At 58.1% G+C, this 23,113-nt stretch overlaps 1 protein-coding gene across 1 annotated transcript in view; it reads right to left on the reverse strand.

Moving 5' to 3' along the window:
• Positions 1-865: 865 nt before the first annotated feature.
• MYO15B (myosin XVB) overlaps positions 866-23,113 on the reverse strand; it is a 90,453-nt gene continuing 68,205 nt past the window's right edge. The window contains exons 41-63 of the mRNA XM_075015016.1: positions 21,135-21,253; positions 20,258-20,317; positions 19,956-20,031; positions 17,989-18,107; positions 17,021-17,133; positions 16,221-16,362; positions 15,985-16,096; positions 15,238-15,398; positions 14,451-14,563; positions 14,279-14,342; positions 14,024-14,096; positions 12,694-12,776; positions 12,250-12,317; positions 8,379-8,509; positions 7,649-7,743; positions 7,391-7,468; positions 6,790-6,886; positions 5,999-6,147; positions 4,991-5,112; positions 3,553-3,686; positions 2,991-3,124; positions 2,467-2,607; positions 866-1,001 (exon numbers count right to left, since the gene is read on the reverse strand). Of these exons, the coding sequence (XP_074871117.1) occupies positions 945-1,001; positions 2,467-2,607; positions 2,991-3,124; positions 3,553-3,686; positions 4,991-5,112; positions 5,999-6,147; positions 6,790-6,886; positions 7,391-7,468; positions 7,649-7,743; positions 8,379-8,509; positions 12,250-12,317; positions 12,694-12,776; positions 14,024-14,096; positions 14,279-14,342; positions 14,451-14,563; positions 15,238-15,398; positions 15,985-16,096; positions 16,221-16,362; positions 17,021-17,133; positions 17,989-18,107; positions 19,956-20,031; positions 20,258-20,317; positions 21,135-21,253 (2,441 nt within the window). The 3' untranslated portion in view covers positions 866-944. The remainder of the gene's footprint in view (positions 1,002-2,466; positions 2,608-2,990; positions 3,125-3,552; positions 3,687-4,990; positions 5,113-5,998; positions 6,148-6,789; positions 6,887-7,390; positions 7,469-7,648; positions 7,744-8,378; positions 8,510-12,249; positions 12,318-12,693; positions 12,777-14,023; positions 14,097-14,278; positions 14,343-14,450; positions 14,564-15,237; positions 15,399-15,984; positions 16,097-16,220; positions 16,363-17,020; positions 17,134-17,988; positions 18,108-19,955; positions 20,032-20,257; positions 20,318-21,134; positions 21,254-23,113) is intronic.

Below are 23,113 nucleotides of genomic sequence, written 5' to 3' on the forward strand. Positions count from 1 at the left end.
TTAGCTCCAAAATCAGGAAGCAACTGAGACTTTAATGATTTATTCGTCATTAAATATTTTGATTTCTTTTCCCCACAGAAGCTTAAGCATCTCTCACCCGGCTGGAGATCTAGCGTAATAAAATATATTAAGGATTTATTTCTACATTCTGCTTTTTGCCCCAGTGTGCTGTGGAGGGCACTCTGTGTCGTCCTTCCCTGAGCGAGCTGTCATTTAAACACACAGCTGTACAGGCAGGCTGAGTTCTTCATATTAGAAAGAAACTTACAACATGCAGCTTGTCAGGAAGAAATCGATTAGCAGCCAACTTTCCTACCCCTGAAGCTCGAACGCTGCCTTGGCCAACCTCGTAGTTGCACAGTCCAACTCACTGACCTGCTCTCTAATTAACTGTGAACCTTGGGGCAGCTCTCGGCCAGATAAGATGCAGGAGGCCCATCTGGGGATGTCGTGGCCTTTTCTTTGTGATAGAAAATCTCTGGCAAGTAGCAGAGTCCCCTGCTGCTGCCTTTTTTGAATTTGTTAGAGCAAAAGAGGGCTGTAGTACCTTGGTTTCCATGGGCTTCCCCGCCCCTCTTTGCTTGTAGCAGGTTAGGAAAGGGCTGGTGAAAGGCAAGGGCCTTGTTCTGTTGTGTGCTGGGCTCTGGCCGGTGGGACCATGCAGCTGTACGAGACTCTGAAAAGGAGTGTCTTACCAACCAAATCTGGGGGCTCCAGAACTGAGCAGCAGCACTCCAGTGAAGATCCAGGTTCTGGCACATGGCGGTGTGGGAAATAAGGTGACCACAGGGCTTGGAGGACAGGTGGCCAAGGCGGTGTGCTGTAGAACAAGGCAGCTGGAGAGCAGTGTGGTGAATGCGGGTGGCCCTGCCACAGGCCAGCCTCAGGAGTGCTGAGTAAGCTTTCCAAGCTGAGGCTATTGCTGTCTTGTTTAGCCTAGGGCTCTAGGGATGAGATTCATTCTTCATGACGACTCTCATTGTGTGGTACATCTCTTTGGCCTGTGAAGATTATAGCCCAGTAGAAGTGAGTTCTCTGAACCCCACAGTCCGGCCCTGTCCCCTTCCTTGTTTTCCTCACCTCTGCTAAGGTGGAAATTCAGAAACCACCAGAGGTGGCCTTTGGTTCAAGTCCAGTCCTGCTGGTTTAGCAGCTGCTGCTTTATTGCCAGGAGTGGGGAGTGGCACTGCAGTGCCACTGCCCTTGGGAAAATGTCCATCGCTCCTTGTCTGCTTTTCCTTCAACAGTCCTGTCCAATGCCCAGGTGACAGTGGCAATGCTTAGAGCTTGGTCACTGCGTATGAATCTTACGGGCTTTGTTTATTCCCTATAGGAGGGGGCTGAATGGGAAGTGCTGCTAAGCTACATGACACAAAGACCATTTTACTGGGGCATATGAGTATCTACTTGGGGCAACAACACAGAGGTGCTGGAGCACTTTAAATTTCTGCTGTCACTTAACTCCACATGAAGGCCATGTCTGGGCCAGAGCTGCAGGGTGTAATGGCCAGCCCAGGCAGGAAACACTTCCCTAGCTCTGACCTCATCAGTTTGCTAGAAGTAGACGGGAGCATCCAGGACTTGGGGGCCAGCTACCCTGAGTTTATTTGTCTAAAACTCTCGGGATGTACTCAGGGCGTGATCAGCTCTTCGCACCATCCCAGTTATGCCTCTGTTCATAGCCCACTGGTGTGGGACCAGCTCCAGAGCTGGAACAAACACCTTCTGACCCTAGTGTAGGCAAACCCTACCAGCGCTGTGTAGGCGAGCACTTGGAGGTTTAGCAGCCCCAGAGCCTACTGATGGCATTATAATCCCTGCACCAAAGGGGCTGCTTTTGCTTCAAATACAATTCAGCAGCGAACCAGCTCCAGGCTTGAGCCTGTTCCTCACGCAAAGAGAAGCCACCACTGACTTCCAGGCAGAGTTCCTGCTCAAGGCTTTGGCAGCCCCACTTCGTGTCCTGCAAACAGGGCATTGTGTCTCACACTATGCCTACTGCAGGAGCTTGAAAGCTGGTTTTGCCCAGCAAAAAGTCTGCAAGCTCTCCTTTCAAAGCCTGGGGAGGCCATGAGGCCGCTGCAGTTATTGCAGACCCAGGCACGGCTGAGTTCTGGATGCCTCCAACAATTCCAGCCAGGTTCAGGGAGAAGGAAAACAGGACAGCTTGGAAGGAATGTGACCCTGCTGAGCCATGCCCGGCTCTAGCCAGCCTGCCTCCAGTAGCCAGGCCGGCCCTTTGGTGAGTACGGTTCCCAGCATTCCACACCAACCAGGCAGCTGGGCTCAAGTTAGAGTGGTGGGTGCTGGGACCTGTAGTCCACCAAGCCTCCAGCTCTTGGCTAAGGGATGGCACTAGTGCTAGTAGCCTGAGTCTTGGCTGGACAATGCACGGGCTGGGGAAAACTGAGTGGGTTAAAAGCAGCTGAGCAGGCGGGTAGCCAGCCAGCACTCAAGGCTCTTTACCTGCTGCAGTTCAAACCAGATGGTCTTAGGGTCATCTGCAGAGCCGTAGTGCACTTCCAGGCCCGGCACGCCAGAGTCTTCCAGGGCCCGTAGCGTTCGCATCCTCTGCACCTCCGTGAGCAAGAGGCGGAAGCAGAGCTCCTGCGCAAGGGGAGAGAACCGTTAGAGGGGCTGCTGCAGTGCAGGACGCAGCATGAGAGCTGAGTGCCCTCAACCCCTCCAGCAGGGTTTCCTCACAGCCGTTTGAATGGAGAACGCTAAGGAAACAGACTCGGCCCTTGAGCCTCTCCAAAGCCAGTGCAGAGCCGCAGGGCAGATAATGGGGAAACAATCCAGCCAGGGTAATGAGTGGGTGCTGGGGCTGGCTCACCTCCATAAGGGTTGGGGAGGGGGACAAGGAAGGGCTCAAAGCCCACAGGTTGCAGCACCTGCTGTGGACTCATCTTGGCTGAGAGGCGGCAGAGAAAGTCAGCCCAAAGCGCCTGCACGAGGGGGCTGGGGCAGCAAGTTACCGGGCTGCATACCTGGGACCTGCTGGCCACGATGACAATCTCGTCCCTATTGACGCCCAGGACGCAGGGTTGCGGGAGCCCGGGCTCGCTGCACCGCTCCAGGTGGTACGTGTTGTAGCCGAAGAGGGGCAGCTGGACCGCCAGCTCTGCGGGGAGGGAGAAGAGAGGCTGTACTAACACACGTCCGAAAGCTGCAGCAAGGCCCACGAGCTGGCGCTAAACGCAGCCGCACCCAGGCGGTGGGCTGCCAATCAGCCATGCTAATGAGAACGCCCTAACCCCACGCTGCTGCTGCGTGCTGGCTCGACTCATGCCCAGCCCTTGGAAATAGGCACAAACCCCAATCTGCATGCTGGTGCTGGCTGGACCCTGGCAGGCCTCCACACAGCACCAACACCAGAGGCGGGGACTTTCAGATGAATGCCCTGGGCCCAGCCTGCAAGACTGGGGTCCCTGATCCTGGCCTGGTCCAGGCTTTAGGATTGCTGTCAACCTTGCAAACAGCCCCTAGCAGCAGTCAGGGTGTGGGGCTCTTTCATTGCCTCAGCCTGGGACCCCTGTCCAGTCACCTCACCTATGAACTGGATTCTTGCCTCCTGCTGTCCGAGCGGCTCCATGGTTTCCACCAGCTGTCTGACTTGGCTTTGGAGAGCCTGCGTGTTGATGAGCTGGCGCATCGGCTTTGGGACGTAGTCCATCAACTCCTGCCTGCTCAGACAAGCAGCAAATTTAAGGCCAGGGCTGCACGAACCCTGGCTAGAGAGCAGCTCTCCAGTGCCCCCTGAGGGCTGCGCACACCCTGCCCCTGCACTGGGGAGCACGGAGAGCCCAACAGTAGCCTTCCCAGGCATCCTTCATGCACAGCCGCCTGCAGCGTGATAGATGGGCTCCCCAGCTTGCCAAGCAGTAAAGGACCACGTAGATGTGCTCAACTCACTTCCATACAGGGTGAGCAGAGCAGCCCCAGCTGAGGGCAGCAAGAGGTGGTGAGATCGGTTTTCAGGGGCAGGGCTGGGGTGGCCCTTTTCTTCTACAGCTGCCCAACGTGGGTTCTGGGGCCACCAGTCCCCTTAACTCACATAGCACTCCAAGCCTCACCCCCCGCGTCTGGCTTGCTGAAGTGCTTCTTCCAGCCGCCACTCAAGCAGACTGCCTACCCCGCCAAAGCCAGTGGTTCCAATGCACCAGGCCTGCCCTGTGGGCAGCTCAAGTGCTATACGTGGCAGCCAAGGTCACTGCAATGGAGGCTGAAAATGGCCCTTGCAGCTGGTGGAAGGACTCTGTCCCCATGACTGTTACCTCTGCTGCTTCCTCAATGCCCATGATAACCTGGGCAACTGTCAGCTGTATTTGTTAGCCACCTAAGCCCAGAGTTTTGGTGCTCCAGTGTTACACTCCCAAGTGAAAACTTTGCCCTTATGAGAGCAAACCAGGAAATGTTCAAAACGGAAAGGCAACAAGTTTAAACCAGATCAGTTGTACTCAAGACATTGTAACCTCATGGCACTTTCTGCCCTGAGGTACCAGTGCTAAGAGTTTAGTGGCTAAGGGCTAGTGAGAATATTCACAGGTCAGTTATGAGCTTAAGAGGGACATAAAGCCGCCTGCTTCCCGGGCTGAGCCAGCCACCAAGTGCCTGAGGTCAGGAAGACACTTCCTCTACTGGCAGGTTAGGCCATAATTGTCCACTGCAGGGATTCCTCCAGCTTGTTTTGAAGCAACAGGTGGTGACCACCACCCGCACCAGGACTCGGGACCAGTGTTTCCCTGTAAGCTGAGCGCTTGTGTGGCGACTCAGGAGACGCACGCCACCCAGCTGATTAGAAACAAAACCTAGCTGTGGGCACTCTGCTACAGGAGGTGCACATTCACACCTCCCTGTGCACATAAAATTTATTCTGCACATGGGTGGAAAAGATTAGCGGGAACTTTGCTCTGGACTACCCTGAGCTCTGCTCTGCTCCAGGCTGGCCAGCCCAGGGTGCCTCTGGGAACTGTACAGAGATACTTACATGGATGGCAGGGAGCCTGGTGCTCTGGCCCAGTGCTGGAAAAGAGCCATGGTGCCCACCTGCTTCTCTGATTCACTGGTGGTGCTCAGCAACAGCTTCCCTTCCAGGTAATCCTGCTGCACCTGAGAGCAACCAGAGCAAAGGGGCTTTGCTGAGCCTTGGCCTGGGTGAGGCAGGCAGAGGACTGGACCCAGCACCGCAGGGCGTTCTTACTGTGAGAGCGAGAGCAGAGCTGAGCTTCCAGTCCTGTTCTTGCCATGCGAACAGCCGGGCATGACAGGAACCCGAGGCACAGCGCTCTGCTTGGCCTGCCACCCCAGCTCCCACCATGCCAGGCTGCACGCCCCTGCAGGGCAAGGGCCCTGCTTTGTTCACCCAGGTACTCAGCCAAAAGGCACCAGCAGCTCCCTGGGCGGCATGTTCTGGTACCACACAGGCCCCACGCTCGACCTCTGGGCTCCATCCGCCCTGAGTTACCTGCACGGCCCCCTTTAGCTCTAACTGGCACACTGCACCACAGACCCCATGGCGCTGCATGAGTCCCCCAGATGGGACCGGGTCTCCGGAGCTGCTGGAGGGAGGGAGTTGGCTCGCTGACACCTAAACACTGAATTTAGCCAGGATGGCTGCAGTCTCCTGTGAGGGCGGCTGCCCCATGCACTAGGCTGGGTCCCGACGGAGCTGGGAGGGAGGGCTGGACACCAAGGAGGGTCAGGCAGCGATGGGAGCACTGGGTGCATTAGCAGCTACACAAACTGGGACAAACGCCCATAGATCTCGGGCTTAGCTGGCTGCCTCCCCTACCGCCCGGGAGGACAGCAGCGGCTACCCCTGGAAACAGGATAGCGTACTGCATGGATGGTAGCTGGGGGAGACCCTTGGGGGGTTCCCAGGAGCCCACGAGCAGGGGGTGGTGGCTCACTCTTTGGAGAAGCCCCTTCGCTGTGTGCGAGCGTCCCAGTCTGGCTGTTTGGGCCACGCCAGGGTAGCGCAGCCAGCACAAGTTACCTGACTGTAGAGAACACCGACGCAGATCTCGTTCTCGAAGTGCAGGGGCGTCTGCCAGGAGACCCGGCGTAATCCCAGCGTTATGGAGCAGTCCTCCAGCAGGTAGTCGTGGACGTACTCCCCCTGGAGCATCGGCCTCACCACCTTCCCTGCACACAGCCCCGGCCCCCTCTCAGAGCAGCTCCCGGAGGGCGAGTGACCCCAGGCCACCTGCGACCCGCCCCAGCAGGTCTCTACATACCCCAGCATCACACTGCATGAGCCACCCGTCGTTTGCGGGGGGAGGGGCAGCTTTAGAAGCAAGCACCACAGATGCTCAGACCAGGGTCCCCAGCCCTGGGGATGGATGTCATGAGCCCGGCAACCTCATGCAGGGAGGGGCCATTGGTGATGGGACCCGAAACCACAGTGAGAAGGGCCCAAGGGGCTAGGGGAGACAGGTGAACACTGCTTGGGTCGAGGGCAGCACAGCTGCAGCGCGACAGGGCCAGACCCCAGCATAGGGGAGCAGGCAGGTGAGGAGCTGACGGGCGAGGCCTGGTTCCATCTCAGTGTTATCTGAGGCTCAGGGACAGCTCCCTGCAAAGGGAGAGGGGAGAAGCCAGGCTGTGCCCCTCCTCGCGGTGCACCTGGCAGCTGGCTCCCGCGTGAGCTGCCCCGGCTCCCTCTACCCAGCTGATTTCAGCAGCGGGTGCCGGGGGCACCGCGGGAGCAGGAGGGAGGCTCCAAGAGGCCCAAGTCCCTCCGCGGGGATCTGACTTGACACCAGCACAGGGCGTCCTTCCACTTGCCGTCGTTCTTGCTGGCGATGAGAGCGAACTCCTGGATCTCCTCCTGCCGGCTGACCCCCATCTGCTCACAGATCTCCCGCACCACTTCCGCAGCCACCTGCAGCCAGGGCAGGAGATGGGCACCCCCCTTGGGACTGGGCAAAGTCACCCCTTCCTAAGGGCCATCGTGTGCTCTGGGGCGGGCGCGAAGGGCAGCGGAGGGCTCAGGGCAGCACCCAGAGATGGCAACATTGGTTTGTGCAGCAACTCAGCCCCCGAGGGCTGATTCCAACCCAGTTCCACTGAGCCCCAAGAGCTCAAAGCACCCAGGCAACTCACAAGCCCAGCCCGAGGAGGAGGGGACGGAGAATCTCCAGGGCCCAGCCAGCTCTCCACCAAGGAGCCAGGGCCCACCTGGCCCTGCAGACCGCCCAGGACTCCTGGCACAGGGCAGCCACTAGTGAGCAGTGGGAGCCGGTAGCAAACCCAGCACTGGCCGACACAGCCAAGAACCAACTGAGTCCCACCTTTGGACTCCTCTCCTGGGTCGTTAGGCAGGGCTCAGCCCGTCCCCTGCTGCCTACAGCCTGACCCAAAAGAGCTGCCGGGGCAGGGAACTCACGGTGAAGGTCCTGATCTTGGTGGTGTATTCCAGGGCCCCGGGCAGGACGATCACTGTCCGGCGGGAGCTGCGCCCCTTCTGCCCGGGGAAAGCACAGGGTTAGAGATGTAGCAGTGCACCTGCTCCCCTTTGCACCCTCCCCACCTCCACACCCAGCACCCCCATGTCCCCTAGCGCCCACTCCCCTCCTCTGCCCACCACAGCTCCCTCCAGCTCAGGCCAGACCCTCCTGTGTGCCCCAGGCGCTCGCCCAGGTACCAGAAAAGCTCCTATCTCCGTGTGGAAGGGCAGCTGCTGGCGCCCGCTGTACAGACTCGTCTTCTGCAGGTTGTTGAAGCAGCTCCTGGCTAGATCTGGGGAAAGGCAGAGATGCTGCAGAGGTGGCACAGGAAGGGCTGAACAGTGGATCCCCCTGCCCTGGGCCAGGTCAGGCCGGAGGCACCAGATCCCGATCAAGGCCTCTAGGCAATTGGAAGAAACAGCTAACCCCTCCCCTTCCTAGCAATCCAGCCAGGGCAGCACCCTCCTCTGGCAGGTCAGGCTCCTGCATCCCACACATCAGGGGACCTGCCTCCAACGGCCCGGGCTCCTGGAGTCAATCAGGGCACAGGAGGGAGGAAGACTGGCAGCCCCCCCCACCCCGTTCCCTTTGCTCGTCTGAGAATGTCACCCCCAGAGCCTCAGATCCTTGTCCCCAGCCAGCCAATGGCTGAAGGGACAGAGAGGCCGGCCTGACCCTCAGCCCCAGGGGGACAGTTCTAACATGCTGACTTCAGGCTGCTGGCAATGAGCCACCGGTCCCAGGCTCGCCCCGCCTGGCAGAGCCGCCAGCAGCCCCCCGCCTTGTGCTAAGAGGCTTCTCAAACTCTGCCCTCCGGTCTCCCCCTCTGCCCCCAGGACAGCAGTTTTCTTGGGGTGAGGGAGGCACTGCCAGACCCCCCCACCCCAGAGGCAGCACCAGGAGCTGGGCCGGGGAAGCGGCCGGTACCTTGGTGGGTGCTGGCTGGGTCAGAGCTGGTTTGCTGCAGGAACTGGGTGACGTACGGCAACAAGGTCTTGGAGGGAAGGAAGAAGCCGGTGAGCAGGTGCAGGAGCTGCCAGCCACGGACCCTGCTTTCCCTGCAGCGTACAGAGAAACAGAAGACACTGGCCCACTGGGTCTGCCGGGGGTGGGGACGGCACACGACCGGGCACTGAGAGGAACTAAAAACCGCATCACCAGCTCACACCTCAACTCACGGATCCTGTCGTACTGGGGGCTGATCCTAACGCCCCGGAGCTGTAAGCTCAGAGGAGCGCAGCTTTCGGCCACAATCAAAGAGTCCAGCCCATCGGGCTGCAGGGAAAGGGCTGGAAAACTGACCCTCAGGGGGCCAGGGCTGAGGTCAACAGAGGGAAATCATGGGGGCTGGGTCTTCACAGCAACAAACCCCTCCAGTGCATGCACAGTTTTCCCTGGAGGCGGGGAGCAAAGCAGGTGGTGATGGTCAGCTGTGCGGTGTAGCACATGGCTGGCTGGGGCCTGGTGACCAGGAAGGTAGAAGAACCGGCAGCACAGAACCAGGGGTGGCGGTTGACGTAGGCGAGGGAAGCCGCTGCCTTCCCAAAACTGCCTATGTCCTCCAGCTGCCCGGGGAGAGCTGGGGCTGGAACCAAGGCACAGCTCCGCAGGGAGGGCAGGCGCTCTGGCTGGCCAGGTGGGGCCACGCCATCTGCAGGGACGGGACACTTAGAGGTCTGGGAATGGTGAGGGGGCCAGGGCTGGGCTTGGCTCTACGCAGGGGGGGGTGCAGAAGGGACGTGGCCTCAGGCAAAAGGCATGAGGCTGGGACCTGCCTTCCCTGGCTGGATCTTCACCCACCACCCACGAAGAAAACAGAACACAGGAGAATGTTTTCTCCCTCCCTCCAGGCAGCAAAAGGCAGCCCAGCAGCTGCCAGGGGAACTAGCTCCACGTCAGGGGTCCGTACGACTCGCACCACAGCCGGGTCCCTCACGGATCAGTGCCTTCCTGTGCCAGCCTGTCCAGGCACACCCAGGCCTCCTCCGCACATGCACCAGTCATGCAGCCTCAGCGCCTGGGCGGTGACACTGGTACAGGCTCCCCAGGGTGGAGGCAGTTACAGCTGTGTGGAGCCTCCCTGGGTTCGGCCCCGCTGCCCCCCGGCTCAGTGGGGAACACCGCCGCTGGATGCAGCAGTGTCTTCATTTGCACGTGGTCTCCCGCCATCACTTTCCACAGCCAACTTTGCCCAGGGCCGGTCGGGCCAGCGACCGACCAAAAGGGCCCCAGTTCCCTCTGGTCCTGGCCTTTGTCTCCCGCTTCCTCTCCTCCCTGGCTTCCTCTGAGCCTCTCTCGCCCCAGCCAGTGAGGCTGGCAGGTGCAGCCAGTTAGCAGGTAGGCTAAGGGCCTTTCAACCAGCCCCAGCCCTGTCCTCTTGAGGGGGCTGGAGCAGCAGGAGCTGATGAAGAGCTTCTCACTCAGGACGCTGCCACCCTGTGGAAAGTACACGGACTCCCCGTGCTGATCAGGAGCAGGCATTGTGGTCTCGCCCTCTTCACCTGCACCTGCAGTAGGGCTTGTACCTGTATAACCTTGCCAGCAGACATCCCCCTGCCCTCAGCCATTCTCCCAAGAGACAGACTCTGTCCCAGGGAGTTCCCAGTGCTGGCAAGTGGGAGCGCAGGGATGGATGGAGGCAGTGACAGCTGCCATTCAGCCTTGGATCAGTGGTCCCTAATGGGGCGGGGAGGGGCCGATCTACACCGGAGGAAGAGCAGAGCAAAAGCACAAAGACGTGCCCCAGCCCGGAGCCAAGCCACAGCCCCAAGAATGGGGACGTCTGAGGCGCCAGGAGCGTTTCAGGGAGGTCAAGAAAGAGGCAAGGGGGACTCAGGAGGCTGTACTGTCTGCCAGTGCAAATACACCTCTGCAGAGGAGACACAAGAGCATCCTTCCCCTGGGTGACTGACTCCAGCCCCGTGGATACCGTTCCCCTTCTTCAGGCCCATGGCCCTGCGGTGCTGTTTTCTCCATCGTTTCCAGCAGCAGAAGGAAGCTCAGCACGGCCAGGGGAACTGGCTCCGTGCATGGGGTCAATACGACACGGAGCTGGGGGTCCACAGGAGTCCACAGGGGGACTCAAACCTGGGATCTCTGGAGCTTAGTGCAGGAGCCTCTACATTTGGAGCTAAAAGCCAGCTGGTGCGCAGCTAAGGCTGTCGAGGAGGCTCCTCGTCTTTCTCTGTAACTGGCTGAGGTGCCACTACATGGGACCGTGAACCACACCTAGGTGTGTGGGTTACACACACACACAAGGAGCTGGAAGTGCTTACAGACATCCACCAGGTGCCCTGGTCACCGCACGGCCTGTGGTAACACACAGGCCAGGACATGAACACCAATTACTGCCCTGCAGTGGGTCCCACCAAGTTTAAACCAGGGTAACTTTGCAGACTGCAACGGATTTACTGCTGCCTTGCACCAGTGTAACATCAAACACCGCAGGAGATGTACTGCTGATTTACACTGCCCTAAGATAGGAGAACCTCAGGCCCAATGTTTCTGCATTGCACTTGCTGATGAAATACTTGAAAACTGATTCTCCGCACCGGCTCCTGAATGAACATTAAGGTGACTGGGCCACAGAATGGCAGATGAAACTCAGCGTCGATAAATGCAGAGTAATGCACATTGGAAAACAATCTCCATTGTACGTATATAATACCATGGAGTCTAACTGAGCTGTTACGACAAGAGAGAGAGATCTTCATAGCAACACAGAGCTGGAACCAACCTCAAGAGGTCATCAAGTCCAGTCTCCTGCCCTCCTGGCAGGACCAAGCACCATCTAGACCATCCCTTGACCTCCTGGAGTCGTTCTGGGTAGTTCTCTGAAAACACCCACTCTGGGTGCAACAGCAAGCAGAAAGTGAACAGAGCGCTGGGAATCATTACAAAAGGGGTAGAGAATAAGCCAGCGAATATCGTAAAGCTGCATCGTGAACCCAGGGCACAGCCACATCTTGAATCTTCTGGGCAGATCTGGTCGCCCCATCTCATAAAAAGATATATTGGAACTGGAAAAGGGCAACAGAAATGACCACAGGTTTGGAACAGCTTCCGTACGAGGAGAGACTCATGTGACAGGAACTTTTCAGCTTGGAAAAGAGACGACTAAGGGAGGATGTGACAGAGGTCTATAAAACCATGATGGGTATGGAGAAAGTTAAGGAGGAAATGTCATTTACTCCTCACAACTCAAGAACTTGGGGTCAGCAAATTAAATTAGTAGGCAGCAGGCTTAAAGCAAACAGACGGATGTCGTTCTTCACAAAACGCACAACCTGGGGAACTCCTTGCCAATGGATGTGGTAAAGGCCAAAACTATAATGGGTTTCAAAAAAGAGCTAGGAAAGCTCACAGAGGATGGGTCCATTGATAGCTATTAGCCAGCATGAGCAGGGACACAAAACCATGCTCTGAAATGCCCCAGCCTCCGTTTGCCAGAAGCTGGGAAGGGGTACCGGGGAGAGGTCACTTGATGGTTACCTTTCTGTTCATTCCCTTTGGGGCACCTGGCACAGGCCACTGTCAGAAGACAGGCTCCTGAGCTAGACAGACATTGGTTTGACCTAGTATCATTCCCCTCCCACCTCCCTCCCTCTCTCACCTACTCCCCCATCTCTCCAGCCCAAGTATGGCCTCACGCACTCACCAACCTCACTCTCTAGGGTCGCAAGGCAGGCTGCCCCCGTCCAGGAGGCTGCCCTCTCTGTGTTCTCTAAGACCCTCCCTCCAGCGAGGCAGCCCCCCACACACACCCAGCTCCTACCACAGACAAACCCTGGGTACTCACGGCTTGGGATTCTGCGTAATCTGCTTGATGACCTGGCAGTAAACCTCATCGTGCAGATTCTCCTTCTCCTTCTCCTTGCAGAGCTGCACAGGGGAGAGGAGCATCAGAGGGGGCAGAGCTCTGAGCCACCCCTCTGCCATCTCCTAAGGACCCTCAGGGTCTCACCAAAATCCCCCTGGGGGTTCCCATTCAATGACCTCGGAGACTTCCTGCAACTGGGAGCCAGCTGGCCCAGCAGGGACTGGAGCCTGCATCAGTGTTATGGAGACATGTTCAAGGAGATGAAACCGTGGGTTCTCCTGAGCAGTCCCCATTGAGAATCCACCTCTCCGTTGAGGAGCACAAGTCCCAGATCTCTGGCCACACAGCCCCCCTGTTCCCCAGAGAGCCCCACTCCTGACTGCAGTTCCCCTTGGCCCCTGACACGTTCCCCTCAGGAGGGACACAAACCTGCAGAATCTCATAGACACAATTGATCTCGGACACGTTCTTGAGGGCTGGTTGGTCTCCCATGAACCTCATCAGAGCTGCAAGGCAGAAGCCAGCATCAGCTTGGGACTGTCTGGGTGGAAGGCTGGGCTGGATCCGTGGGGTGTGGCTTCTGATGTGTCCAGGGGCAGGGGTGTGGATCAGTACACTAAAAGACACTCATCTCCAGTGCCAGAGCATCGCGCGCCAGGCAGAGGTGTGTTTTGACAGTTCCATTACTGGGTGCAACGCAATGGGGGGCACAAGCAGTCGCATGCACCCCAGAGATCGTGGGCAGGCCGCAGAGACTAGCATTGGGAGGGGGCTGGCACCCGGAGTGGACGTCCAGGCTGCCACAGGTGTGGGGGGAACCAGAGCAGGGTAGCCCCAGATGTTCTGCTCTCCTAGCCATGCCACTCCAAGGCAGGGGGTGGGACCACCCCATGCTGCCCACAGGAGCTGAGTGATGTGACTGGGGAGCCAATTAGCTGAGGCCGCCTTGCTCCGGTTACCCCACTACTGCCAGTGGTGGGAGGAGCTTCTACTGCCAGCCCCCCACCCCACTGTGCCCCCAGGCTGTCCTGGTTTGGGAAAGAGGCAGGGTGAGGATGGAGCAGGGGTGGGGAGAGGACCGGCCTTGGGTGGAAGGCAGGAGGTTGTCCTGGCCCTTCCCTGGGTTGGGGGGGCACATGACCGGTGGCCCCCTGGGTCTGCCCTCACCAGTCACCTCTGTCTATTGCTAACAGACAGGTGGTTATTAGAGGTGGAAGTACCGTGGGGCACGAAGGTCCAACCTAGGCTAGTGAGTGGGCCGCAGGAGTGGCTCTCCCCACCTCAGCGGGCTGCCAGATTGTAACCAGACGCTCTCTGGGGATAGGGCAGTTTTGCTAGCGGCACGCGTGGCCCTGGAATTCCGGGTGCGCTGGTTGAACCGTGGCAGCGCCATGATTGGCCACAGAGGCCACGCACGGCCCCGGCAACGTTGCGTGCCATTGGCGCACCGCGCTCCACCTGCCCTCGGGTTACATGCCCATCACTCCTGCTCCGCTACTAGGAAATGGCCAACGCAGATGGAAACCAGCGGAATCTGGCATGGGCAGCGGGAAACACAATGCCTTGTGGGCCACGCACAGAGCCCCAGGGGGTCACAGGTCGCCCAGCACTGCTCTAGGGCCACCACTACTCTCCCTGGGCACCAGGCTATTCTTCCTGCCTCTGGGCAACAGATGTCTTTGTGTGGCCTCTGGACCGGTCCCTCTCCTGCTCCCGCAGCCCCTCCCTTCTCTGGCCCAGGGCGGTGACATACTCATGAAATTCTTCGTTGCCAGCTGGTTCGTCTCGCTGTCGGCGTAGGGCAGCAGGGACTCCTGGATGGGGACCTGTGCAGCCAGAGCACGGGGTGAGTGGGAGGAGCAGAGCAGGGGACCGGCTGGCCTCGCCGGGAAACGCAGCCGGCCCAGGAAATCAGTGCACCCGGCACGACCGGCAACTCCGGGAGGGGCCGGGGCTGGAGTTGCAGCTGCGGACTCCCGCCTCCTTCCCTCACCCCAGATACACCCACCTTGGTGTGCTGGACCAGGGCAGCTGGGCTCCTCCGCTCTGCGCTCGTGCCCTTCCAGCCCAGCCTAGAGAGAGGGGACACGGCTTTGGCACCAGGGACGCCCACCGTGCACTCTGCCGCACGCCAGGGCGCACACCTGTGCATGCGGGCAGTAGGGGCCCGGGCTACTCACGTGGACTGGGCCTCCCGGAAGTGTGCTAGGGCAAACTCCACCATGGTGTAGTGTTGGGCATCCGGAGAGGAGGGTGGGCTGGGGATTTCTGCTGCCGGGCTGAGGACAGGGCTCTGAGGGGAGAGATACGACACCCCCGTTAGCTTCCCCACCCCGAGCTGGCGCCCCCTCCTCTGCTTGAGGGCCACCTGGCTGTCCTCTGTAGACCCCTCCCCGTCCCGCCGGGATCTCGGTCAGGTGCTCAGCTGGTCCCCTCACCACCGTGTCCGAACACCTCCCAGCCGCTGGTGGGTTTATCCCCAACACCCCTGTGAGGCAGGACTGTGCTGTTACCCCCATACTGCTGCAAGAGCCCGGCCCCTCTGAAATGCCCCAGGAGCGCCACTTGGTCAGGCGTCGCTATGGGCTGACGGCCCTCAGCCCCGCCCCTTCCACCCAAGGCTCCACCCCCCCGGGGGCACATTGCTGGGCTCTCCTCACACCTTGCCCCCTGCTGCCCGCATTGGTCAGAGGGAGATTTGAGGCACAGGGGGGCCAAGTGACTCAAACAAGGTCACACAGGTAGGATGTGGCCGAGCAGAGAAGTGAACTAGGGCTCTGCAAGTCTTAGCCTGGTGCTCTGACTATTAGACCGTCCGTCCTCTCCCGTGCTCCCCTACTTCCACCTGGCTGTCCATCACTGGCAGGATCTTCTCCCCAGACACCTCCCTCTGCCTTGCCAGAGTCCCTCGTTCCACAGCCGCGCCAGACCCCAGACGCGTCCCTCCTACCCCACTGGTGACCTCACCTCCTTGCTAGCATCCGTCTCCAGACTGTCCCTTTTCGGGCTCTTTTGCAGCCGCTCCTGTCTGTCCAGGTGCGTGCTGAGGTAGTCAGGCGCCGCCGCCAGCTGCACCATGCTGGAGGGGAAGAGACCGGAGCGGCCACCAATGGAGCCAAACTGCCAGCCTGCCAGAGGCGGGTGAAGAGAGGGATGGGTCATAAAGGGGCGCGACCGCATCTGGCAAAGAGCAACAAGGAGCTGTGCTTCCGGCAGACACGTCTGAGGGCTTCCCAGGCTGCACAGAACCTCCTGGCCCCCCGAGGTAGCTTCCCGGCCAGGCGGGTGAGGAAACAAGCCCAGGAGGGCTGTGTCTGGCCCAGAGCCACTCAGTGGCAGAGCTGGGCAGGAGGGGGTGTGGAGGGGAGCTCTCCCCTGCTCTCTCACCTAGACAGCTCTCCTCATGCTGTGCCAAGCCACTGCATGCCCCACCCCCAGCACCCTACAGGCGGCAGGTGATGGGGAAGGGCCCCGGAGGAGCTCCTTCCATTTGCTGGGACTGGGAGGAGGCAGTGGGGGGCTCTGCTGGTTCTGAGGTTAGGCTGGGGCAGGCCCAGCCCTAACCCTCCCCTTGCCTGGCTCGGTTTCCCAACAACGTCGTGTTATACAGCGAAACGCCCCCTGCATGGCAGGCGGAACACCCAGGATCCAGCCCCTGGGCACTGCCAGTGCGGGTTGAATCCTGTCCTGCCCAGCTCGGCTCCATGCTCTCACCCGGCTGCAGCCCCTGCATGGGCAGTAACCAGATGAGGTCGCCCTTCTTGAAGCTCAAGAGGCTCTTGTCATCGGTGACGTAGCTGCGCAGAGCGATGACGTAGTTGGAGTCCTGCAGGAGAAGGGGGCAGTGAGGGAGCTGCTGCCTGTTTCTCTGGAGACTGAGGAATTCTTGTAGGCTCGTTACCATGCTGGGGCCACACCCGCTCCCCACCGTGCCTCAGCAGCTCCCTCACCTGCTTCAGCTGCTGCAGGAAGAAATCCACCATGGCCTTGACCTGCCGCGCCTTCTCCGAGTGCAGGATGAGCTGCTCGTTCCTCATGGAGAACTCCAGGGTGCTGCTGCCCCTCAGCTCCACCGACAGCACGTCTGCAAAGCTGAAAACAGCAGAGCACACTCCAGCCACCAGCCCCAGGCTCGGGTGGGGGCCAGTGTTCCCTGGGAGCCGAGCGCTTGGGCACTCAGGAGAGATTCAGGTGCCACCCTGCTGATTAGTTCAGCGCCCTCAGCCACCCACAATGGGCAGCATTGGTGGTGCACATCCGCACATGCCTTGGCGCACATAACATTTATTCTGCCCACGGATGGAAAAAAATTAGAGGGAGCCCTTGCAGGGACTCCCCTGATACTAGTATCACCACGGACAGGCTGGGCTGTTCACTGGTTTGCCAGCATCACAACCCCTTAGGCTGCTGCCCCTGGGAATAAAAGTGAGGTGCGGCTCACACCTGGCACACGAAACACAAGGCCCGTGATGGGGAGAGGGTCTAAAAGGAAACTAAACAGCCTCAAACTTGACAGGGCTGGCTCACAAAATTCACCCCAGGTGGGTAGGCAGGGAAGCCGCTGCCCCTTCTGAACAGACACCCTCCTGTCTGTCTCCTGCTCCAGGGTCAGAGCTCCACTCCCTGCGGAGTCCCAGGATGGCACAGTCAGGACTCCCCAAGACCAGGCAATGGGCCTGCCCTCCTGCCCTGCAGGAGCCCTGCCCAGCAGCTGGTTCCCCTCAATGCCCTTCTGGGCCTGGCCCCTCACCTGTACTGGCAAAGGGTTTTCAGGTACTCAGGGCTCAAGCCGCCTGCCATCTTCAGCAGCTGGAGACCCCGATGAGAAACACCCAGGAGCTGGACATCGCTTCCCGCTTCCCCCTGAAAGAAAAAGCCGCCCACAGGTGGGTCCTGATTGCAGACGGGTCCTGACTGCAGGCCCCCAGCAGAGACCTCAGGGTGGGTCCCATCTGAAAGGACACCACTGGGGAGGCCTCTGCTGCCACAGGTACAGATGACGAGGCACTGCCTGTGTAACCCACACATGTGGGGTGGTTCCCTGAGCCGTGTGGTGGCCCCTGGACCACTCACGGAGGGAAAGAGTGAGCCTCCTCTACAGCCTTAGCTCAAACTGCAGAGGCTCCTGCACTCAGCTCCAGGGGTCCCAAGTGAAAGGCCACCTGTGGTCGGTTACACCTGCACACCGTGAACGTTTTGACACCAGTCTGACAAACCACAGGCCCCGCGCACAGGCAGAGGCCAAGGGACGGGCCTCAGCAAGCACTAAATTGGCCCACAGACGGGTGGGGAGGGTGGTGGTAGAATGGACGCATGGGCCACGGGAGCACAGGAGGCGCTAAGCACGGCGCCAGGGCAGACGGGGAGATAGAGGAATCAGGGGAGGGGGCTGAACAGACTAGCGAGGAGAAAAAGACAAAGGCTCAGGACAGGAGAGGGACAGCACAACCCAGACAAGTGACGGGAGAACAAGGCATTGCCGGGCGGGGGAGCCAGTGACAGATGGGTGGGAAGGGATTCAAAATGGGCCAAAGCTGCAGAATCTGGGCTTTTACCACCCCTCTGGGTCGGGGTTTTGCAATGGGGATTATATGCAGACAGGAGACGGGGCACATGCTGAGCCGGGCCCGTGTTTGAATTTTGATTCCCTAACTGTCCCTAGGCCCGGGGGGTCAGGCCAATCTGGGGTTTGGGTTTGGAGAAGAGAGACAGACTTACCTTCACTGGGAAGAGCCGGGAGAAATAGTTGGTCCAGTTATCCCGAGCAGCCACCACGATCCTCTTCTTTATCCCGTCCTCCAGAACGGAGGTGGCATCTGAGCCGAACCGGAACTCCGCTGCCAGGAGCAGAAAGCAGAAGCTCTGTCATCCCCAGCAGGCACAGCTGTCTGCTCCGCGTTAACCTCCTGATTGTGTTCAAGTAGTGAGGGCCACTACCAACATCCCCCGACATCGAGACCTTCAGAAATCAGGATCCAGAGGGGAACTTGGCAGCTGAAGCCCAAAAAGCCACCAGAAAAGGACCCCCTGGTCACCGACTCTGCGAGCAGTCCCATCCATAGCCATGTTAACAGTATGGCCCTGAATATCAGGACACCTGTGATGGGCTGGACTAACCCCAATGCCCTACAGGAGGTCAGGGGCCTTGCCACACCCCATCCCAGCAAGAGGAGAAGAGAGGTCCTCCCAGAAGGAGAGAGTGGCTGTCTCTGTGGCAGCCAATCAGGATCCAGCAGGCCAGTATAAAAGGAGCTGCTGGAGTAGGGCCTGGCAGTTCCCCCCAGGAGCTCAATCTGGGTACATCCTATATTGTGTGGGAGACGAGCAGCACTTTGCATAGCTCTGATTGTGAGCTGAACTTGGGCTAGGTGCAGGGCCAGGGCCAGGCCCAGGCCCAGGCCCAGTGGCTGAAGACTGGCCACAAGAACTGACAGCACTGTGGACAAGGCTAGTTAGATCCTAGCCTGGGAGATGATTGAGCGAAGGCCTTACACGGCATCCCTTTGCCACAGTGGGGTGCTCAAAAGCCGGGGGCCTCCGTTACAACACCCTTGCTGGGGTCAGGGGAACTGGGTTCTCCGTGCTAAGAACTTCTCCCGCCTCATCTTTCCACAGCTCACTTCCTGCCACCAGCCGGTGTCTCTTTGCGGCTAAGGAAGCCACCTGCTCTGCTGCTGTGTCTGAATCTGCCCTGGTGGAAGTAATATCTAGCCCCCAAAGCCACCAGCCACTAGCATAATCCTCAAAGCCAGCCTGCCTCTGTTGACTTGGCAGTTCAACACAGACCTCCTCAAAGCCCCACGCCATTCAATCAAGCTCTCATGGAGGCAATGGGATTAATGGACAGCCTGGGGCCAGGAGGTAGGAGCACCAACCTTCTAATCAGGCTTTGCCTCCAGTTCACTATGCAGCCTTGGGAAACAACACGCCACTGCTCTGTGCCTCAGTTTACCCCGCCTATGCAAGGGACCGTGTGCCTCAGTTTACCCCACCTATGCAAGGCAGGTTGTGGAATCTCCATCGCTGGAGATATTTAAGAACAGGTTAGATAGGTATCTATCAGGGATGGTTTAGACAGTACTTGGTCCTGCCATTGGGGCAGGGGGCTGGACTTGATAGCCTCTCAAGGTCCCTTCCAGTCCTATGATTCTATGATTTTTGGGTCACAGGGCTGCTCAGATGATCAGCGTTTGCAGACTGCTTTGCAGATACAAATACACTACAGGTCAAACCTCTCTAATCCAGAACTCCCTCAGCTGGCAAACTCCATAATCTGGCATGATTTTTGTTAGCTGGATGACCACTTACCATGGGTGTGGCCAAGTTTCCCATGGTCCCTTAAAGTTTGTTTTCAGCCACCAGTCCTGGCTCTCAGTGTTTCATGCTCTTATTTAGCTCTAATTTACCCCTAAATGTCTAAGAGCCCAATAAGCAGTGGAAGTGTTGGTAATGTGCTAGAAAATATTGACCTCCCATCATCCGGCAAATTCTCTCATCCGGCACCGGTCAGGTCCCGAAGGTGCTGGATGAGAGAGGTTCAACCTGAATGTAAATACTGAGGCTTAATGTTAAGGAAGCCACGCTGCCAATCCCACTCCTGCTTCCTGTAGTATCACCCACACCAGGCTCTCCCCTGTTTGGAGTTCTGTATCCCCGCCACAGGCGAGAGGCAAGCCACTAGTTACCCAACAAGTCTTTCATCTTGCGCCTCTCCTCCTTGGAGATCCGGATGCAGGACTCAGAGAACGTGTCTTGCCTGATCTGCAGAGGAACAGAGCCGAAGGGATTCCATTGGAGAGGCCTCCAGACACATCAGCACGGTGGAGTCTTGGATGTTGTGTGTGAGCTAAAGACTCAGGGAGGGGAGAGCAGGTGTGTGGCTTGGACACACACAGAGCGGGGACCAGCATTGCTGATGAAGACAAGGAGGCAGCATGCTGGAGAGACCAGTGAAGAGAGAGGCTGGAATGCCTATGAACACACTTACCTGCTCACACAGCAGGTTCAAGCAATACGGGTGGCTGAAGTTTTCTTTGGGGTAAAACACCTGCAGCAAACACAAGGAAAACATCGTAACAACGGCCTATTCCACGGGAGCTGCTTTGTGATCCAGCTGTCCGACCATGAGACAAAGCACTGACCTCCTACATGACACAGGAGCTAGAGAAAAGAGATGTCACCACAGCAGAGAACCAAAGGGAGAAGACTGGCTGTGTCACCACAGTTGGCTGCCAGGTGTGCGTGTGACAATGGCAGAAATCAGAGAACTTCAGGCAGAGAGTCAGTCAATGCACATGGGATCTCCTCAATGCCAGACTGGTTAGGGCTTGAAGAAGGCAGTAGGCGTCCCTCACTTCTCATACTGTTCTGGGACCATTCCCAGGCCCTGCCTGCAGCTCTGCAGCAGCCATAACTCTCCTTTTGTGTGGGTCTGTTTCCCAGAGACACTGGGTTACAAAGTGGGATGCCCCCCTATGCGGCAGGTGGGACAACTGGGATCCGAGAAGGAAGAGGTAACTCTCAGAAATAGGTCGCCATTCTGTATGTGCTTTTCCTCCATCACTTGCATTTTACAAAGATGGACAAGCACATGTGGGGAAACTGAGGCACGAGAGGGGCACTGACTTGCCAAGGATACACAGCAAGCTGGAAACAGGGCATCTGGGTCCTGCTGCCCAGTTCAGTGCCTTCCCTATCCACTGGGTCATGCTGGGCATATGCTGCTGCTGGCTTTGTAATATCTCCAGCACCGAAAAGGCACAAGGCAAAGCCAGGCTTCCTTAGAACAGCAGACTGTGAGGGTGACTGCATCCTTCCCCTCCAGCTGGCCCATGTCCTTGCAGCGGGTGTCTCCACAGCCATACCTCTTTGCGTAGGAAGATTTTCCAGGGTGTGGTAGCGTACGAGAAGCTGACGCTGGCCGTGAGCTTGTAGAGCTGCATCTTGACACCGGCCTCTTCTTCTGCCAAGGTCTGAGCAGAACCTGGATGGGAGGAAAGGTGGTCAGGGAGCTCTGGAGCACCAGGGGACTGCTGTGTCCCCAGCCAAAGATCCACCAGGACAGGCTGCTCAATGGTTTCTGACATCACAGTCGTAGGCCTCTGGCAGGTGCTGCATCGTCTCGACGGATTACGTTGTCAGAAACCATTGAGCAGCCTGTCCTCACTGCACGTGACCACACGTACAAAACGGGCCATGGCTTGGCTTACCAGGCACACCTGGCAATGTGTACACATGGTGCTATGCATGCAAAGTCCATTCCCGGGGATGAAATCAGGAACTTGAGAGTCACACACTACAAAGTGCCAGGAGGAACAGCTGCCCTCTTATGCATATGTCCTGGAACGTGCCCTCGCTTTATGCCATTATAAAACAACTGTTTGTCGAACGAGCTAATAGAAACCCGTACACGATCTCACAGACCGCAAGTTACCAGGGCGGCACGCAGAGCCTTCACACTGTGCTTGATTCTTAATTCTCCGGGAGATTGACTCCACAGTCTGAGTGTGAAGACAAGCGATTGGGCAGCTTTGTAGTTCTGAGTGTTTCTATCTCAGTTGCTCTCAGGTTTGACGCCTCCCACTTTGGAGACGGCCCACAGACCGAAGACATCCCAAGGATAAAGACTTCCATTACACTACACTTCGGCATTTTCATCCAATCAAATAGCTTGCTTTGCCAGGACATTCCTAAACACTTGTGTTTTTGAAGTGGGTGAGAGAACAGGAGAGCTGTCTTCTACAACAAGGTGATTTCTGCCCCCAAACATGTGGGCAGCAGGTCTGATAGGCAGCCTGGCCTCTGCCCCCCTTCACTGCATCTCCCCTGGGCTACCCTCTCCCCAGCATGCTCTGGCCAGGGCTGGGTAAAGCCACATGCCACCTACCCTCCTCCCATGCTGTTGGGATGCGGGGAGGTGAGGGAAGGCTGAGGATACGCACTGTCTGCTGGGGGAAGGGCAGGCACTTGTGTGGGCCCTGGGTGGCAGGGGTGTGGCCTCAGGCAGAAGGGGCGGAGCTAAGGACTTGCCTCCCCCATCCCTATGTTCACCCACCACCCACGCCCAACTGGCTTTTCCATGCCAATAGCCAAACAAGAATTCAGGCACATGCGTGCGTGCATGTGTGTGTTATCACTGTTGCAGGACCCATGGAGGGCTAAGGACAGTTATATTCGTGCTCTGCACATCGGTAGCACCCTCCCCCCATGGACCATGGTATTTGTTTATTTATTCACTAATATTTATGAATGAGGGCTCCCCTTGAACTCAAAGACAAAGCTCCCATAGAATTCAATGGGCTCATCCCAAGGTAAGTAGGTAGGTAAGGATCATCCCCGTGTCACAGACAGAGAGAGCTCACACGGCTCACAAAACCACGTCTGCGCCATGGACACCGCAGCGGCACAGCTGTGAATTATTCATGTCCCAAAGCGCTGCAGCTATGTTGACCTAAGCTTCAAATGCAGGTCAGGCCTGAATGGCAGGGCCAGGAATAGAGCCAAGATCTGTCCCTAAGGCCTGGGCTCTAATCACTGAGCAGTGCTGCCTCTCAGACGCATCACGTAATTTCTGCGCTCTGAGGGCATGGGAGTGGGCTGTGATGCCTAAGGCCCCTGGACCCTGGGAGGGCTCTGAGAGGCAGGTTCCCTGCTCGTTGCATGCCTCACCTTTCCAAAGTCCACCCCCGCGTTAATTGCAGCTTTGATAATAAGTCTCATACTGAAACTTGGCTGGACTTTGGCAGTGTGTCAGCCCAAAGGTCCTGGGCTTTTTCTGAATTGCAGTTTGAAGACCTGCCCAGCCCCTCTGATACTTCTACCTGATGACCTTGCAAAGCAAATT

Source organism: Carettochelys insculpta, chromosome 20, assembly GCF_033958435.1.
Source record: "Carettochelys insculpta isolate YL-2023 chromosome 20, ASM3395843v1, whole genome shotgun sequence".
NCBI classification, from domain to species: domain Eukaryota; kingdom Metazoa; phylum Chordata; order Testudines; family Carettochelyidae; genus Carettochelys; species Carettochelys insculpta.